Source organism: Equus przewalskii, chromosome 29, assembly GCF_037783145.1.
Source record: "Equus przewalskii isolate Varuska chromosome 29, EquPr2, whole genome shotgun sequence".
Taxonomy (NCBI): domain Eukaryota; kingdom Metazoa; phylum Chordata; class Mammalia; order Perissodactyla; family Equidae; genus Equus; species Equus przewalskii.
Window position 1 is genome coordinate 27,699,089 of NC_091859.1, and position 19,969 is coordinate 27,719,057.

The window sequence follows — 19,969 nt, forward strand, 5'->3', positions numbered from 1 at the left end:
CTGCAGGCTGTTGAAATAGTTTGGGCAAAATACGCCCCATGGCAATAAATCTTAGCTTAAATGTATCCCCATGACATTTTCTTCATCAAAATCCCAGAATATTTGTATGCTTCCTTTGAGAAAGTAATTTTGAGGGATTGAAGCAATTTCAGATGACTTGGGGGAGAAAATAATATATCTATATTCCTCTAGGATGCACCCAGCATTCATGCCAGCCACCAAAATGTTCGATGTCTTAAAGACATTTGGACGGGGAGAAATCTCCTTAGGGTGAGAAGCATGAAAAGAAATGTTGTACAATCCTGTAAATGTGGAGAAGCAGAGTGAATATCATGTCATCCATCCCCCTTTTTTTACCCTAAATGCTAAAGGACTTGCTCAAGGTCAAGGTCAACGGTTTGGGGCAGAACTGAAGCCAGATCTTTGTATGTATTGAACCAATTCTCTTTTCTGAACTAGTACTCATCATATATGGAAAGAGTCTGGGACTTTGTGGATGAAAATCACTTCATTTTTAAGAAATAGAAAAATATTTAACATAAATTAGAAAAGTTTGATTTTGCAGATATCAGAATAGTGGTCCAATAGAACAGGATGCGGAAAAATTCACCGAGACACAAGATTTCAGAATGATCCATTTAGAGGGGTTACTCTGGCAGAGCTGAGTGGCATAAGGAGCAGAAAGAGCTGGTTTTGTAAGTGGCTCAGGGATTTTAAAAAAAAGAAGAGTGTGTTTTAATAAATGCTTTTTGGAGGATGATGGTATTTTACTTGAATTATCTAATCTACTTTCTATATAGCTGAGAAATTTTCACTGCGGTGAGTTCTTCTGTCAACCATTTGTATTGACTGCTTACTATATATCAAGCTCTCTTCCAGGTTTTTGAGATATCAGTTAATTAAACAGACAAAAATTCCTGTCCTTAAGGAGCATATATTCTAACTGGGGAGACAGATAATAAACAATAAACATAATAAAAAAGAGAATTGTAGGGTGACTAGAAAGTGATAGATGTCAAGGGAAAAGAGAAAGAAAATCAGAATAAGAGGAAGCCGGAGTGTGGGGCGGGATGGATGTAGGTTGCAGTTTTTAAGAGGAGTCTGCATAGGTCTCATGATGAGGATGGATGTGAACAGGGCTTGAAGGAAGTGAAGGAGTTAGTCAAGTGGTTCTTTAGGGGAAGGTCTTTCCAAGCCTAGACAAGTCACTGAGGTAGAGTGGTACCCGGCAGGTCTGTGCTCCAGTGTGTGCTCTGTAGAGCTGGTGTTGTACCGGTTCCTAGAGCATGGCAAGTCATTTCATATGGACTGTTAAGCCACGATCCATCCATTTTGCCCGTGTTATGCCATGCCATGGACGACAAGATCACTAGACCATGCAATGACCATTGGGAATTGGTGACCCAACATTTCAGTTCTGACCCAAGTATGGCTGTTGTCTGAATCTCAACCATATTCTTTATATTCATTCTTCAGGACTTTTGTGGCCATGGCCTTGTCTCAGTCTGACAACAATAAACAATTCCCAATTCAGTTCAGCATTTTAATGACTGAATTAGATGAAGCATAGATAATCCATTCATTAGCTTAGGCATCAGATATCAGGATCGTGGTCTACCATAACAGGCAAAGCATACGACTAGAGTAAGATTACCTGGCATCTATTACTAGTTCATCCTAAGTTATTGAGCCTGAATACATTATTCAGTTCCTTTATGCCTTCATTTTAACATCTACCAAATCAAGATACTACTTTTTGCCCAGTCTATTTCACAAAGTTTGTTATAAATTTTAAATGAGATAATATGTGCAAAAGTATGGTGGAAGCTATAATGCACAATACAGTGTGTTTATCCACCTCTATGTCCTCAGAGCCCAGCATAGTATCTGGCATTCCATAAATGTTTACTGAATGAATGAATGCATAAGTAAAATTTACAGTGTGATAGCAACCAAGAAAAAAAGCCATCCTATTAGACGTGACCTCTGTCTACACAATCAAAGTAAAGGTGGATACTTGGAACAGCTACCTCTATAAATCAGGCCAAATAAAGTAGTATTTAGACTCTCACTCGAAGACTTTTTAAACAGAGATTATTTCAAAACATGCTATTAAACGATAGACTACTCTCAGTTTAGCTTAAGTCCTTTTATCTAGAAAAATGCAAGATATTCTTACCCAAAGCAGGGAAGGCCGAAGGCCAAAAAAAAAAAGAATTCCATATTGCTCAGCAGATCAGTACAAGAAAGAGATTTTTTAAAAAAGAAACAAAGAACCATGTGGGTTCCTTTTAAATCATTTCTATATCTGGAATATAAATAACTGTTGAATTGCTTCAATGTTATGATTAGATGCGAAGGAGAGAAGAAAGTATTTTGTACTCTGGCCAAGACGTTTCAGGTGCCAAGAGTTCTGCCCAATGAATAAACAAAAAGAATGTCCAGGTGAATCTAACACCAAGCTGTTTGTATAATAAAACTGGACCCTGTGAAAAATGCCTACTCAGCGTGAAATCCACAAGCCAGGCAGAAAACTCCATCTCTCCTAGTGGGAGACTACCTTTAATAGTACTTGAAATTTTGAACTGAGATTTTGAAAGCCTGTTTCGTTAGTTCTGTTTGCTCCACCTTGGCCAGAATCTAAATTTTATCCAGGACCACATTAGGCTTGAAGGGGTCCTCGTAGGGGTGGGAGGCATTCCCAAATAGTTCCCACTGATGTCTCCTATGGAAAATTTTCAGGGATTTACGATTGCTTTCCCTTTTCTAAATTTTTACTCCCCAAAGCACCATTTTCATTTGGAAAAATTCTAGGAGTTCTTGGACCTGTTGAAGCGACGTAAAGCAATTTTTCCAATTTTCTAGATAGCTGCTCAAGAAAGATCAACACCCAGCTGCTGTTCTGAGCTCTTCTCTTTCCTCAATCTAGCAAAAACAGGACTGCTGAGAGAATGAAAAATAAATTTGAACCAGAAAATGAACCTGTGATCCCAATTTCTGGCCTTTTTATTTTTTCCTGCAAAGCAGAAGGTGCAATCGATCCCCACGTAAACGGTTAGGTTTGTTCTACTTTGGAAGCATAAACTCCAACCACGTTGGCCGTCTCACAAGGTCCAGAAGGACCTTGGTCAAGATTCAAGATCCAAAGCAGGTCATGTGGATGCTTCAGTGTCAACCTCTGGCTCCACTCTGCCTGAGTTCAAATGCCCACTGCACCCCTTACTGGCCTTATGACTTGGGACAAGTTAGTCAACCTCTCTCTGCCTCAGTCTCCTTATGTGCAAAATGAGAATGGTAATAAGACAATAATGATACCTATGTCTTAGGCTTGTGGGGAAGATTAAATATGGTAAGTGAATTAAAGATTAAGCATATCTGGCACATGTAAAAACTATGCGTGTGTTTGTGCTGATGGTGATGATGGTGATGATGATGGTGATGGTTGTGGTGGTAAAGACGGTGATGGTGAAGATAGTGAGTCTCCCTTCCTGGAAGGCTACTCAAAGCACACATGAAATGTTCTATTATTCAAAGGGACCAAGGACTGAAATCTCAGTAACTGGTATGGTGTAGAGAAAGGAGCAGTTAAACACTAACCACCCAGAATCCTGTAGCCACAGAGGATGTTCAATAGTGTTACCCAGAAGGTGCCCCTCTTTTGCTTTTTACAATATGGGAAAAGTCTCTGCACATTCCAATCAGGAAATTAATCCTCTCACCCAAGAGGAAAATACCACCTCTCTCATTGCCACCGCTGAGGACAGATCGCAGGGCAAAGGAAGTGAGTGCTAATCAAGGAGGACATAAGAAGGAAGCGGTGAGAGAGCAGAGGGCAGCCCTGGGCAGAGGAAAGCCATGCCCAGGTCTTAAGTGACTGCCAACTGCACAGCAGGAGATATTGGAGAGAGCAAACTGCCTGGGAAATGTTGTTGATTAAAAACCCTTGTCACAAAACGACTTTGAATGGTTAGAGAGATTACAGCAATCCACAAAAAAGAATATGGTAAAGGAAGTGACATCCCACCCAGTGAGGGACACAGATTAGCAGAACTGGGTCAGCCCAGGACAGAGGAAATCCAGCCTTGCCTTGGAGCTTCACTGGGCTAAGGGTGGAGATTTGCGTAGCTGTTTTCTATGACATTAGCGTGTTTTAATGATATAATAGCAATGGTTAAGAGTGATTGAGTACCCACTTTGTGCTAGGAGCCATTCTAAGCACTTGTTGATTGCAGGTATACTTGGGGGAGGCACTGTTAGGGATTTGAAATAACTTGAAAAACCTCCGTTCATGGCAATCAAATGAGCCTAACAGAAATAAAATTAATTAACAGAACTATTCAGACAACTTCTAAATAAAGCCATGTGAGTAATATATATATTGTTTTAATGCAACTAATTGCTAAAGTGTATGAACAAGTCCCAGACTATGGTGTCCCCAAGGACACTGGCAGGCTAACTTCTTCATGCTGGTAATTTAAAAATAGACGATTCCATCTTCTAAAGTCTAGGACAGTATTTCCCTAAAAGAGATCAATGAACACTAGATCTGGAGGTGCTGAGGTTGGTTTGCAAAGAGACAAAGAATCTCTTGGTCTAAAAAATTTGGAAAATATTGCTTTAAGCAAAGTTGAATTGTTTTTGTTTGGTTTTCTTACATTATGTTCTACCATAGGACTTCCTAGAACCATTAATGGCCTGATGAGCGTGATCAATCCATAAGAAATGGACATCAGGAGCAGGGTTTTCCAAATGATCTGATGGGAGAATTCTTCCCCAGCACCCCCTGCACAGCATCTCCCAGAACTATTTAGAAAATGCAAGTATACGTTCATTTTATTATTTCCCCAAGGATCTAACCCATTCCAAGCCCCAGATACTTATCCATGTCCTTCAGGAAGAAAAGAATCAGAAAGAAGCTTCCAACTTCTTTCCCTGGTGTATTAGTTAACACCAGGTGTATTAGTAACAGCTTCTGTAACAGATAAACCTCAAAATCTCATTGGCTTCACACATTAATAGTTCATTTTTCCTCGAGCAACAGCCCCATGCAAGTGGCATCACCTACAAAGCTTTGAAAAATACTCCTTCTGTCCCTCACCCCCAGAAGTTCTGAACTGATTGTTCTGGAGCAGGGCAGGACATCAGAAAAAAATTTTTAAGCTCCTCCAAGACTCTAAGCCAGGGTTGAAATCCACGGAACCAAGTGATTCTAAGGACTTCCTCATCTGGTATCCTTCCATTCAGAATGCTGGGCTAGCCTCTGAAAGGCCTGTCTGTATTGGAAGTTTCTTAGATTATTGATCCATATAATGGAATGTTGTTTCAAAAATTCAAAGAGAGAAAGACTTTGCAGAAAAAGAAGGGTTATTTAACCAAAACTAGTCTCCATAACTGCATGAGTCTCCCAGTTCACTTAGTGTCATGAGATGTACCTTCATGAGCCTGTCTTGTTGATAAGGCCAGACTTTATCCTTTCTGGTTCTGGGCCTGACACTTTTTCATCACGTCAACAGGACTGGAACCCCCCTGCTATTTATTTATGCATTAAGTATTTATTGTTTTAGGCAGTAGAGGGTAGTCATTAACAGTCCTGGCTCTGGAGCCACGCAGTTTGAAAACTGGATCCACACCTAATAGCTGTGTGACCTTGGAAAAGTTTCATAACCTCTCTGCCTCAGTTGCCTCATCTGTAAAATGGGGAGAATAATCCTAACTATTTCACGAAATGTTGTGAGGATTAAACAGGTGAATCCATGGAAAAGTCTAGAATAGTGACTAGCACATAGCAAGTTTTCAAAATATGTTGGATGTTATTTATTTTTATTATTTTCAAATGCAGGTCTCTACTCTAGGCTGCTGGGGATACAGAGAAGATGAAGGCTTACCCCTATCTTCAAGGAATTCGCAATTGGGTATGAGAGACAGACATACAGACAGACAAATTGTGAGAGATGTGATTGGGCTTTTGTAACATTGTGTGCAAAATGCGGGGAGGGTGTCCAAGATGGTATTGGAGGGGCAAGACAGGAAGCCTTCCCTGAAGAGGTGGCATTTATCTGGGCCTTGATAGGTAAGATGAGACCTACAGGCTCAGTCATTTTCTACTGAAGTGACATGGAAAAGGGGAAAGAAGAATGGAAAACCCAACTGTCGGCATCTGCAAAGAGACCCTCCTGTGCAGTAGAGTTTGCCAACCGCACTGGGTGAGGCCACCACCCTCCTCCAAGTCAAGGACCTGGCTTTCTGCAACATTCCCTCTGTACTTGGAGTGGTACCCATTTATGGGCATCCCACAAATCCTGCCCAACTGCCAGCTTGGACCTTTGCATTCAGAGAGAGAGCCCTGCAGCTTTCCATGGTGTAGTTGTGCAAATGTTGGTATGGCTGTAGGTCCAGGAGGGGGCAGGACCAGAGGCAGGATGGGCAGAGCAGTGGGAGACAGGAGCTTGTCTTGGGAATTTTCACAAGGCATAAAAATTCCGGATCGTGTCTCTGCCCCAGCCCCTTCAGGATATCCTGTCATTCAGCCAGGACATATATACAGTTGAGAGTGGCCAATTTCACCACGACCCTTGGATTTGTCATTTTTCCTGTGTAGAGGCAGGTCTCACGTATCATCAGTTTCAATCCAGGAAAAGGAGAGGAAAGGATTTAAAAGCAAACACTGAAATGAGAAAGAATTCACTGGGAGTTCATCAAACTAAATTAAAATAGCTAAATAATTCTGACAGGTGCCTGGCGCAGAGAAGGATCGAATATTTCCTCACCATGCTGCCAAATTTAATACTTTTCTTTCTTGGATTGGTTGTACAAAACTTCTGCTCCCCGCCTGAAACGACAGAGCAGGTAAGATGAGACTTGAAATTTTTTTATTTGTCGATTTTCACGATGTGTTCGAAAGCTTTTGGCTTTCCCATGTTGTCATGAGTAAAGAGTACTATCTGGACTTGGTAAAATAAAGAGGAATCCTGTGGAGAATAGGATCCTAAAGATACACCATCTTTCTGAAGGCGCGCTAACCCAGTTGGCTCCATTCATGTGCTAAAACGCCGTTGTTGGGATCTCTGATTCTAGCGTTAACATTCCTCTTTCCACTGCGGATTTTGGTACCCTTTTGTTTGTTTGTTTTAGCAGTCTCATCACTGTGAATACCTCCCATTGCATCATTCTGAGTGTAGAAAATAACAATGGTTGTAGAGAGATGGGTAGAGAGAAGCTCTGGGGAATTCCAGGTTGGGTGATAGCTGGTTGAGAAACACAGTATTACCAAATGCATCAGGAATTCATCCCCCTACCTTCCACGAGGTAGACAAAGTAGTCAAAGTCCCCAGGTCAGTCGTTTGGGTCGCCCTGGTGATGTACACCAGCACATCAGCCTCTCATGAGTTGTCATCATAGCTCAAGTTTAGTATCAGATCCGCAGGAAGGCCAGACTAAAGGAGGTGTCTGTGAGAGGCAATCCAAGGGATTTATTTAAACGCATTGCACAAGGTATGATTTCTGCTCTATTAAGGATAAAACTTAAACATGATTCTGCGTCTGTGCCAGGCAAATTTTTATCAACACCAATTTCACTCCACTTGGCTGTACTTTGATAATGTTTTTCACAAAAACGTTGGAAGATTGCCTAATGGTTAGCGCTCCAGCTCTGAGGTTAGATACGGGTGGGTTTGAACTGTGGCCTTCGTTTGTTTGCTTAACAAATATATCTGAGGACCAGTCACTGTGCTCCACAGCTGACTAGCTGTTCGACCCTGAGTGAGTTAGTTAGTCTCTCTAAGCTTCAGTTGCTCCCCTGACAGGACTCCACAAACAGCAGTAATTATCCTCATCATCACCATCATCATCATCATCATCATCCAGTGCTTGCTTTAGTGCAGAAATCAGGCCTTGACTGATGTTTAAAGCTGAGTTCACTTTTCAAGAGAGGACCATCTGAGAGGTAGAATGAGCCCTTCCATTTGAAAAGGACAATTGATAGTCAAGGGATTTTTGAAAAGAGAGTACTAATTCTGGCCTACAAAGAAAGAAAAGACAACGGAATGTCACCCCATATACTTACGTAAATGGGAAACCCCCATGTAAAGAAAATGATGCTTAAAAAAACATAGAGGTGTCATGACCATTAAAGGGAGTTAATTCAAACTATCTCTAAGGGTGGCTTTTATTATTATTCCAAAAGGAACATTCCAGTGTATTTTGGTTCATAATGATCACCAAAGAAAACTGTCAGTCAAACAGATTTTGTTTTCCTATACGCCACTTACAGTGTGCAGGGAAGAGAAACAGCTAATCGAGGAATCAGAAGACCACTGACTTAACTTGGGCAAGTCACTGAGCTCCCCTCACTCAGTTTTCTCCCCCTAAAATGAGGATGATGATTCCGGCCCTGCTTATCCTTAGGGTAGTTGAGATCAAGTAAGATGATTCCTCTGGAAGCATGCACCACCATAAATTGCTCTGTAAATGTAAGATTTCTTCTTATGCAGCCTTTACATATATCAGTGAACTTAAAAGTAGTTCTGACATTCCCATCACACCTAAATTAGTGCTAGGCCCATGGGATAACAAAGAAGAGACATGGTCCTCTCCCAGAAGGGATTTTTAAATGGAGAGCAAAGATAACAAACTTGCTCCACTAGCCAACCATAGGAAGAGTAGAAACTGAGAAAAGGAAGAGATGAGTATGGTTTTATGGAAGCGGTGGTGTGAAACGGGGCCTTGAAGGATATGAGGTTTGGGTAGTCAAGGGAAGGGAAAAGAACATTCCTATCAGGAGCGGCAACAAGCAAAACACAGAGTTGAGGATAGAGAAGCATTATGGGAACTTGCATTTACTGCCTACAATATTCCAGATCCTGTGCCAGGCAATTTGCACATCATTACATCATTTAAAGCTCTCAAGAACCTGGAGAGTGGTTATCAATATCTGCCCTTACAGATGACAGCAAAGAGCAAGGAATTCATTCAAGACTGTGCACATTGCAAGATACAGAGCTTGATTCCAAGCTTAGGTCTTTTGACCCCCAAGTTCAGTCTCAATTCATTGTACAAAGCTGCTTAATCGTAAGCTAGATGGGGAGATGAAGGAGACTTCAGAAAGGGGAGGAAATCTACTTGGGAGGATCAGTACCAGCATCATGGACAATGGGGGATCCTGAAGACAGGGCCAAAGTGGGTCTGCATGATTCCTTTTAGCAATTAATTCTCTGCTTCCTGATGTTGCTAATTGACTGTATGTCTGTGTGTTTTCCTACCATTCATTCATTCAATCAACAAATATTTTCTGAGCATTACTATGTGCCAGACACTGTTCTAGGTGCTTAGGGTACAGCACAGGACAAAACAGGAAAAGATCTCTGGAGCCCACCTTCTAGATGGATTTTAATCCAAAGATTGCAAATGTGTTTGGGGTGGGAACTGTATGCCCCGTGGCATTTAGTGCTCAGACTAGATATTCTTGTGGAATCGATGCTGAAAGAATATCCTTGAGACCTGTTGATCTATGACTAATTGACCTTGAATAATCTGCTTTAATTATTTCCCATTTGAAAAGAGTATTCTGCAACATACTTAAGGTTTCCCATTTGGATATGAGTATGTAGTTACGTTACCTTACCTTGCTGGACTCCAAACTCTAAATCAGTGATGGCAGATGGGCAGCACAAGCAGCTCTTTCCCTTGCCCACAGCCATGACAGCCATTGCTTGTTGATCCCAGCACTATTTCCAGAGAAGATTGAAAGCAGCCCACCAGTCATTACCAATCAACCTCATTGCCTCTCTGTCATTCCACTGACATGAAGCCAATGGAAGATTGGCCAACCAAGCTCTGCTAATGGGACTTGATTTTTTTTTATGTTTTCCCAGGCAAAAAGATGCGATAAGAAATCTCGCCTTATAATTAGGACCGAGTGCCAATCCTGCTCACTCAACTTTGGAATTAACTGCCCAGATGGTTACACCAAGATTACCAATGGCTCCGTAGGGGTTCGAGATTGCAGGTACTCGTGAGAAAATAAGTGTGGGGAGTCTTGGAACCCAAGGGATCGTGAATCCAAATTGAAACTTCCTATCTCAAAAACTACAAAGCATTTCCATGATTGTTTCTTCCTCTAAGATTGCATTGAGCCCAAACTTAGGTAACTCACAACTATGACCTTGAGTCTAAAAAAATATATTATTATTGATTCACATTTAAATCAAATTCACTATGTTACATTACATATAAACATTCTCCCTTCATCCTGCCCTTCTTTATTTTGAAAACCTGGATTTTGTTGCATTTGAGTAATATTCTAGTCAGAACATGTTAAAAGCCTTGGGTCTGATAGTCAATTCACTAACTAGCTGTGGACCCTGATACTAATTGGAACCCAAAGAGGGAGATGAATGAATTACAGCTTTGTTACATTTATGTGGGCATTGCTTTCCTGAAATCCTCTTAGGATTCAAAACTCTTGTAATTCAAGGCTAATCCTTGCAGATGATGGCAAGCAGTTCTGCTCACCAGCTAATGGATGTGGCCGTGCAGCTCAAGTGCAAACACAATTTTTAATTTACTCAGTCTGCTAATTAAAAAATTAGTATTCAATGAGTTTTTTCATTCAAGGATGAAGGATTAGTACTATTTCTTACTAGTACTAGTGAAACCTTAACACTGTTATATCACACTATTTTAAATTCACATTTGCTTAATGTAACTGCACTATATTCTAAAACCCCAAATCATCATTTTTAACAGAAGTTTCCCAACATTAACTGGACTGGAATTGGCAAGCATATGCAGCAGCTGACGTCTCAGTGACCAAAGTGGGCTCACATTTGCGACCAGATTTTCTGAGAAAGTACATCAGAAAGGGGTCAAAGTTAAAATTATATGGCGACTTTATTGAGAACGTTTTCGTACTGGTTACTTTTTTTCATGGCCAACGTGGGCGCTTGGTTATGTGCCCCGCCACCCCAACCCTCCCCGCCCACACACACACGCAGAGGATAAGATTACTGCGCTCATGCTGTCTGTAATAGAACTGAAGACTTTGATCTGTCATTCCTTCATGCTGGAACCAACCCAAGACTGGTTCTCGAGGGGACGTTTGGTTCTCACTTTGGTGCCTACTCTCCCCATCTTTGTGGAGAGATGCTCCTGCCAGTGCGCTCAACTTTTCAAAGAAATCATCAACTCTGTCTCCAACTTGACTGCCCAGAAAGCCAGTAGTTCTGTGGTTAATCAGCTACATTCCAGGGGCTGGTTTAGTTGTACAACCTTGAACCCACCGCCACACTATTCTTAACAGGCCAGTTGAGAGAAATGGTATACATGGAGGATCATCTCTAGATACACTGAAGTCCTGGAATAAGCCATCCATGCAGTGATTCCTGGAAAAAGATAATGGTGGTCAGTCTCCATAGAATTGCTGTTCCAGAACTGTACCTCAGCTGGTACAAAAACTGTTCTAAGGAACTCAGCATATCTCCCTCAAGGAAACGGTGGAAAATGTTGCTCACAACATCACACTGCCTCTCACAGAAACTCTATCTATGGGATCTGCAAAAAATACCTGTGAATCCTGAGCAGTCAGTTTATTAAATCCACAGATCCTGTGATTCACATAACTCATGATCTTTCCCTCCTTGCTTAGGCTGCTGGGAGACTCAGTGGCAAGTTTGAAGCCCACCTCTAGCATGTCTTTAGAACCTAATATCATTTCTTTCATCTACTAACTTCACTTCTGACATCATTTCAGATATTTCGCCCCCATTTTCATCGTGTCCTGATTTTTTTCATCCATTTTTAACAATTAAAGATAAATCATGGTTAAATTTTATTCTACCTAGAAAGCAAATATTCTCAATCTATATATTTTTAAATATAGGCAAGTATAAAAATCTAGGGCAATCCCACTGCCTACAGTTGACTGCATTGCTCTGGTCATGGGTTAACGTCCTCTCTTTACCCTCCAAGGTACACCTTTGAGGTCAGAACATACTCACTGTCTCTCCCTGGATGCCGCCATATCTGTAGGAAGGACTACCTTCAGCCTCAGTGCTGTCCAGGCCACTGGGGCCCAGACTGCATGGGTAAGTGACACAACACTTTTCTTGGACTTTTATATTTGCTTCTCGATGTCCCATTTCACAGAAAATTGAGAGGAAAGAAGCCCAATAAAAGGAGAATGTCAGCATCCTTTTCTAAAAAGTTCCAGCTCAGTCCATATGTAGAAAATCTTTCTTGCCCTGTCCGTCTTTATGAAGAAATCTGCTTTCTTCCAGGTAGAGATGTCTCTTTAAAATAATTCTTTACAAGTCAGAAAAAGTGACAATTGAAAGGATATCCATTTTTATAAAAAAGATAACTGACCATAGAGAGGAAGTAAGAATGCTGGGCTGTTATGACCCCAAATACGATTTTCTTTAAGAAGAAATTTCATTACAACGTCTCAAAGACTGTAGTTATTGTTTGGCAACCAAAATAATCATCAAATCTTCTAAAACTGTAAGTCTTAGAACGTAATATCAAACTCCATAATGAGCAGATTCCATTGTAAGAAAAACTACGAGCCGAGTCTGAGTCAATGGTCTAGTCAGACTCCTGTGGTCAGGCATAGCAATGTTAGCTGAAATTGAACTTCTATCCTGATTAAAGATGTTAACATTCGAGTAGTGACTGAGTCCTGGCTATGACATGCAAATTACGTAGCTCCTCTCTTTTCTTGATAGTGAAAAATCAGACATTTTAGTTCATGAATTTACCATGTTTTCCGTCTTCTAATATGCAATGAAAACATCTCCTTAAGGACCCACTTAAGGGGCAAGATTACTTCTCTTTTGCTTTATCTTTTTCTGATTAAAATAATATAAGTAAATCGTACACAGCTTATAAATTTTGGAAAAGTATAAAGAAAGAAAAAAATAGCAATTTGTATTCTGTCACACATGGGGAATCCTAAATAGTTTGGCTAATTTCCCTGGTCTTTTATTCCACGTGGCTTCTAAATAGTTGAGCCCATATTGTATACATAATGTTGTCTCCTGTTTCTTTTTTTAATTAATGATTAAATGAATTATAGCTTCCATTTATTTAACACTACTGACATTAGGTGCTAGAGAAGTACTTGGCCTGTATTATCTGATCTAACTCTAAAACACATCTTTGAGTTAGACATTTTTATCCCCATTTTACCCATGAGGAATCAGAGATTTGAAGATTATCTCTTGCAGTTTCCTTTCGGCTCGTAAGTGATAAAGCAAGTTCAAGTTCACAGCTGCCTGGCACCAAACCCTGCTTGTTTTCTACTCTCACTGCCTGGAGGAGAACTTGTCAATAAAAAAAAAAAAAAACAGAGAGAGAAATCCTCCAAATGTGTCGCTAATTTGTCTTTTGATTGGTAGGTCTCTGTGGCCCTCCCAGTCAATGCTGGAATATCCTCCTTGCCCTGGAAAGGTTGTTTCAGTTTAGGGTATCCTGGCCCTTCTCTCTGTCAAGTGCTCTGTTCTTGGCTTCACCCCAGCATGTTGGCACTGTGTGTTTCTAACAGTTTATTGCATCAGAATCAAGCTATTACATTTCAAGAACTTTTTTAGCACAAAACCTAGTCACCATCACATCCAGTCCTTAAAGACATCCTGATGTAATGATAGAAAGAACTTTTAGATTGACTTTTCTCTTTCTAACCCATGAAAACCAATCTGATGCTGAGTTATTAATCAGACACACCGTAGACAAGAAAAGGCCTTGTCCAAGATGCAGTAACGAAAGTCAGCGTGTCCAACATCCCGAAGGACAGACCACAGCCAGGAAAGCCACAGGACACTGGGCCTGCCACCAAGGTTTAGGTTTGAAACTAGTTCCATCATTACTGGTTTGGACAAGTGACTTCCTGCTTATCCCTCAGTCCTTTTAGCTGTCAAATGGGAGTAAAAATTCCTACTTTACAAAACCGTCGTAGAAATTTTAAAACATTAATAAAGGTGAAAGTACTTGGCAAAGTGTATGGCACAAAGAAGTCACTTTTAAATGTTTTAGGAATAAATGAATGAGCAAATCACAGTCAAAATAGACCTCTGATGATAAAAGGCAGATAAAATGACACCATGTCTCCGAGCCCTTTTTAATCAGTAGGTAACTCATGAGACATGAGCAGGCAAACAGGATGCCAAATCTTCATGCCATTAATTCATGCCATCGCCCTGTACTATGCGCAAAGGCTCACATCTACCATCCAAGGAGTCTGAGAATATTCCTTGAGCATTCAGGCATCTCCTCCTCATAGGTCTTGAGGCCAGAGAAGCAAAACGTGACAACCAATGCCTGGACATTCTTTCTGCTGTCCTCTCGTTGGGGCAAAAAGGGTAATTCCCTTTCTCTTCATCTTCCAAACACAGTAAATGTCTCGAAAGGCTTCCTTCCTTCAGTTCAGGAAAGAGATAAATGCTTTACTTGGCTGTGTATTTCACCTCTCACATTTGTGATGATGACAAGCAAGGTCTCGACTATCACTTTACATTTCCGCAAGGATAAGGCCATTTCGGAGCTGCTGACATGTCCATCCTTCTTTTTGAGGAAGCACAACTTCTGGAATGGCCTTCGTTCCAAGGCAAGTGTGGCATTCACTTCCTTTTTTATGCATCAACAAATACAGTCACGCTCAACACCTCTGGGTTACTTTTAAAACTATTTTAATAGTAAGTACCTTATTCAAATTAGAAAATAACTCTATGATCAATTCTGAAAACTTGGAAAACACAGAAAAGCACAATAAAAAAATTACTCATCTGCTTCTAAAATTAAGAATAAGGCAGGAATTCTCACATGGGGAAAAAAATATGTCATCTTGACATAAGAAAGGTGTTTCTCCCAAGATTTAATATGCTTCTCCCTCATTAAAATTTATACTGCTTTATCAAATCTGCATATGGAAGGAAGTCTTCTCTCATTAGCACAAAAATATATTTTTAACCTTGAAACTTAATCACATTTGAACAACCAAGGTTCTGTTTGAGATGAAAATAGGTTTTTTTAATTTGAACATGCCAGTTCTTTTTATGCCACTATGAACATTAACAAATTTATGCAACAACTCAAAGTAATTAAAAAAAAGAGTATGGACCAAGAGGTTACACGTAAATTCAATTGTGGCCAAAACAATCTGATTATTTCAAACGGAAATGATCTTGATTCTTCTTTTTGAGGTCAATGTCATCAAATTATGCACATTTATTTTTTGTATCATGTTATTGCGTTTTCAGACCTCTTTTTCTTTCCTGTTGTGTTTTTGTTGCCATTCACTGTACAGGTTGCAAATAATGGGCTATGTGGATTTGAAACCACCTTTTAGGCATGTCCTTTTTGGTTTTGAGTGACAAATAATGCTGAGTTCACGTGAGGAACCCGTTCCACATCAGTTTCCCAGCAGACAATTCCACCCAGAGCTATAAATGGAACACCAGCACATATTCTCTGCCCAGTACTGGGAACCAGGCTTTTAAACAAACGCGTGACGTGGGGTAGGCACCTCTAGAGTTCCTTGGGAGATAAAGTCACAGGGAGGTCCCTGGCCTCTTGCTGGTCAGGAAGTTTTTTATCTTCCTTCGAAGAAACAGAACAGCTAATGATTTGCTGACAGCTTATAATGGGTAAGGCTCCTGCAGGAGGAAAGTCACAATGCTAGAGACCACCAGAGTAGCAGGCACCAAAGGGAAATGCGATAATGACCTAAAATAGCCTTATCAGCTCCTTCAGCCTCACAATGCATCAGAAATGTGCCCTTATAGCAAATTCTGTAATAACTCTTTCAAGTAGGGTTGCTGAGAATGTCAATTTTACCATCTTTTTTCTTAACGGGGGCCTGAGGTGATAGAAAATGATTTGAAAAGCAAAAAGGAAATTTACACTTTGGCCTTAAAGTTTTTATTTAAAAACTGAACAAGCTGTTTTCGTAAATTGTTAACACATTTGATTTAGGACATAAAATGAGGACTCTCCCACACACACCAGCTACCTTTTTTCCAAAGTTCCTCCCAGGGTTGGCCAACTCATAAAAATCAAGCATTTATTAAGCACCTACTATATGCTGCATATAATCACATACATCATAATCCCAGTGCCTACCTGCAAGGAGCTCACAGATTAATGAGGGAGAGGCACACAAAAGCAAAAGAGGAGAAACGATCACCCCTGAGAGCCCAGGTGAGGACCCTGAGACCTTGAGGAGGTTTGCAGCTTGCCCAGAAAGCCAGCCAGTAAGTGCAGAGCCAGACCAGGAAACAAGAGCTATCTCGCTGCAGAGCCCCGTGCTTCCCAAATTACCCGGTTGTGTTGCCAAGTCACCTGCTGGGAGAGTGCCCTCCACTCTCCTCCTCCTGGAAAACTCGCTTCCACCCTTAGCTGGTGCCCGTTCCTGCCTGGAGTGGATTTCATGACGCCTGAGCTCTCTCTGGGTCCAGCTGACTGAGAGGCAGTGTGGTTTACAGCGAGACCACAGGGACATTGATCACCTTTCCAAAGCCATCATTGAGGTGCATGACCTGCAAATAATTTTTTTTCATTTATTCTTAATTCATAGTTTACATAAAATTCACCCTTTTTAATATATAATTTTGTGAGCTTTGACGAACCGAAACGGTTGTGTAACAACCACCACAACTAAGAAAGAAAACAGTTATGTCATTCCCCCAAAATTCTCTTTGTTGTCACCTCCCAGCTCCTGGAAAATACTGACCTGTTTTCTGTGCCTCTAATTTTGTCTTTGTCATATAATCAGAATCATACAGTATGTACCTTTCTGAGTCTGGCTTCTTTCACTTAGCACAATGCATTCAAGATTCATCTTTGTTGTTATATGTGTCAGTAGTTCATTCCTTTATAATGCATTCCTTTATAATACATAATCCACCACTATGTGGCTATACCCAGTCTGTTTATGTATTCACCAGATGAAAGACATTTGGGTTTGTTTCCAGTTTGGTGCAATTAAGAACAAAGCCATTCACGTACATGCAATTAATTTTTGTATAATGACCTTATATCCTGAGAACTTACTAAATTCATGTCTTAGTTCTAATAATTTTTTGGAAATTCTTTCCAATTTTCCATGTAGACAATAATATTGTCTGAGAATGGAGACAATTTCATTTCTTCCTTTCCAATCTGCGTGCATTTTATGTCTTTTTTTTACCTAATATATCACTGACCTTGATGGATTATCGGTTTTATATATTATTGGATTCAGTTGGCTAAAATTTTGTTTAAGAATTTTTTTAACTTTTGTTTTAGACTTTTAAATAATTTGTGTGTACATTAGGGATATTGGTCTATAATTTTCTTTTCTTGTAATGTGTTTGTCAGGTTTGGGGATCAGAATAATAATGTTCTCCATGTAGAATGAGCTAAGAAGTGTTCTCTCTTCTTCAAATTCCTAGAAGAGTTTTAATAATTCCTTCCTTAGATTATATCCACCAGTGAAGCCATCCGGCATAGAGTTTTCTTTGTGGGAAGGATTTTAACATCAAATTCAACTTTTTAAATAGATATAAAGATATCCAGGTTATCTGTTTCCTCTTGAGTGATCTTTGGCAGTCTATGACTTTCAATAAATTTGTCCACCTCACCTATATTGTCAAGTTTGTTGGCATAAAGTTGTTCATAATATCTGCTTATTATTCTTTTAACGTCTGTAAGATGTATAGTGTTGTCCCTTCTCTCATTCTTGCTGTTTTCCAATGAAAAATAATTTCTAAATGAAGGAGTTAGACCAATCTTCCTGAAGCCAAGGAGTGTACCTTGTTGATCCTGTGTTCCCAGTGTTAATGAAAAGCTAGAATGTAAGCTCTTATAAGGGCAGGACAGTGGCTTCCCCCAGCTGCTCCGCGCTGCAGTTTCCTCTGAAGCAAGTCTTAGTCCTCCCTCCTTACTGGGCTCATCCACAGCAGAGCCCCACTGAAGCACCAAGGACCCCGCCCACCAGCTCACGCCCCACACAACCATCCCCATGCACAGGCAGGTCAACTTATCACCTCCTAGCAGCCTAGGTAGCATAAAAACCTTCACCTTTTCCCTCTCTGGGACAATCCACATTAATTCCTCCAGCATACTCAGTAGTTCTCAAACATTCATGTGCAGTAGAGAATTATTGTCAAGCCTGTTAAAGTGCATATTCCCGGGTCTTACACCCAGAGATCCCCATTCGGTAGGTGTGAAGTGCCAGACTTTGCATAAAATTGTAACAGCTTATTATTATTGGCCAAGCGGGTGAGTGTGGACTGAAATCCAGCCCATCCATGGCTCACCAAGCCACACACTCTGGTGTATGTCCACCCTGAGGATGGGCCACCTTTCAACTTGTTTGGGTTTCATCTCTTTGCTACACCTGATGTCTATGGGGATATATCCACAAGGGCAGTGGGGGTTGGGGAGGCTTTTTCTGATTTGCGCAAAGGCTCTCTATGCTGTGATGTATTAGCCTAGATCTTCTGAAAAGCAGATGCCAAGACAGGGCTAGAGATGCAAGAGATCAATTAAAAGAAGTTCCTGCAAGGGAAAATGAGAAGGAAACAAGGAGAAGCAGGAGGAGCCATCAGACAAGGATGCAGACCTAACCCTTGTGGATAGGAAAGGGGACCAAGGAAGGTCAGATGGAAAAGTCTTAGACTACATGTAGTTCTAAGGAAATTTGCTAAAGCTGAAGGGGAGTGTTCCAGCCAACATCACTCGACAGAGGAGTCCTCTGTCTTGTCGGAACGGGCCTGTCCTGGTATCTCTGCCATGCTCAGTCACCAGCTGGAAGCAGTCATGGAAAGTGTGGCCTCGTGAACAGGACAGTGGATTTCAGGGAAATTATGCTCCCACAGTAGAGATCCGAGAGGTGCCTTTTCCTGGCTGCTATTCCTGGAGAGCAGGGCCTGGGCAATCTGCCTTTGTAACAATTCCCTGTCCCAGGTGATTAGAAACAGCTAGTCCAGCGAATCACCTATAGAGGAACATTTGCCTAAATTTTTCAAAAGAACAGCTTGCTAACTGTTCCCTAAGGAAATAGGAGACCCAGACTTCCTGGACACAACATCACACTCTTGGGAGCTGGGATGGTGGAAGTTCCCCATTTCCTCTGTGATCAGCCTGTAGCCTAGAGTATAGTTGTATTCCCAATAGATGACTCTGCCCCACTCTCTGCTCTGTATGTTATAACAATGCATGGGCTGAATGGAAGGGACACCCAGAGGATGGAAAAGTCAAGTCTGCCTCAGAGGTGGGGTCAGGGAGAGCATCTTTGCGGGTGAGAAGGGCACAGGCAAACTGTAGAGGGAAAGGCATGTCTGGGGCAGTGGGCAGTAGTTTGCTGGGGTCAGACAGAAGGAATGCAGATGGGAGGGGAGCTGGCTCAATGCAGGAGCAAACTATTCAATGGAATGCGAGTGTGGAAGACTGGGATTCAGCAGTCATTGCCCGCAGAAGTAAAAATGCTTAAGAGGGCATTTCTGCAAGATGGCACTGATTGCTGAGTCTCAGGGTGGAGGAGGCCATGTGTCCTTCTGAGTCAGCAAGCTGGGGGTCACTCAGAGAGCACCTTGCGTGCCTAGCCCTAGGGAGAGGCACAGGGGCCAAGGGAGGGACACCCTGGCAGAGCTGTCACCTTATCTTCCTGCTCCTGCCCAGAGTTGGACCTGGTTCCCAAAAGACCATCTCAGGCCAAAAAAGCCCTAATAGCAAAAGGAAATGGGAGAAGAACGATGTGAGCGTCAATGATCCAGGGACGCACTCCCTTAGCACCTCGTGCTCGGCATTGTGCACTCAAGCGGTTCAGCTGGTTTTCAGATGAGCCTCAAAGTGCATGCCCCATACAGAGGTTGTGGAGAAAAAGGAACCCTCATACATTGCTGGTGGGAATGCAAACTGGTGCAGCCACTATGGAAAACAGTATGGAGATTCCTCAAAAAATTAAAAATAGAACTACCATACGATCCAGCCATCCCAC

General features: G+C 41.3%; 1 protein-coding gene and 1 long non-coding RNA gene across 4 annotated transcripts in view; one reads left to right on the forward strand and one right to left on the reverse strand.

Annotated features, from left to right (window-relative positions):
* The first annotated feature begins 6,499 nt into the window (after positions 1–6,499).
* STAB2 (stabilin 2) overlaps positions 6,500–19,969 on the forward strand; it is a 147,771-nt gene continuing 134,301 nt past the window's right edge. For all 3 annotated transcript variants that reach the window (XM_008526302.2, XM_070600742.1, XM_070600741.1), the window contains exons 1-3: positions 6,500–6,846; positions 9,870–10,003; positions 11,965–12,080. In XM_008526302.2, coding sequence (XP_008524524.2) covers positions 6,769–6,846; positions 9,870–10,003; positions 11,965–12,080 — 328 coding nt within the window. In that variant the 5' untranslated portion in view covers positions 6,500–6,768. The remainder of the gene's footprint in view (positions 6,847–9,869; positions 10,004–11,964; positions 12,081–19,969) is intronic.
* LOC139080385 (uncharacterized) overlaps positions 16,423–19,969 on the reverse strand; it is a 33,338-nt gene continuing 29,791 nt past the window's right edge. The window contains exon 3 of the long non-coding RNA XR_011534868.1: positions 16,423–16,526. This is a non-coding gene — a long non-coding RNA (uncharacterized lncRNA). The remainder of the gene's footprint in view (positions 16,527–19,969) is intronic.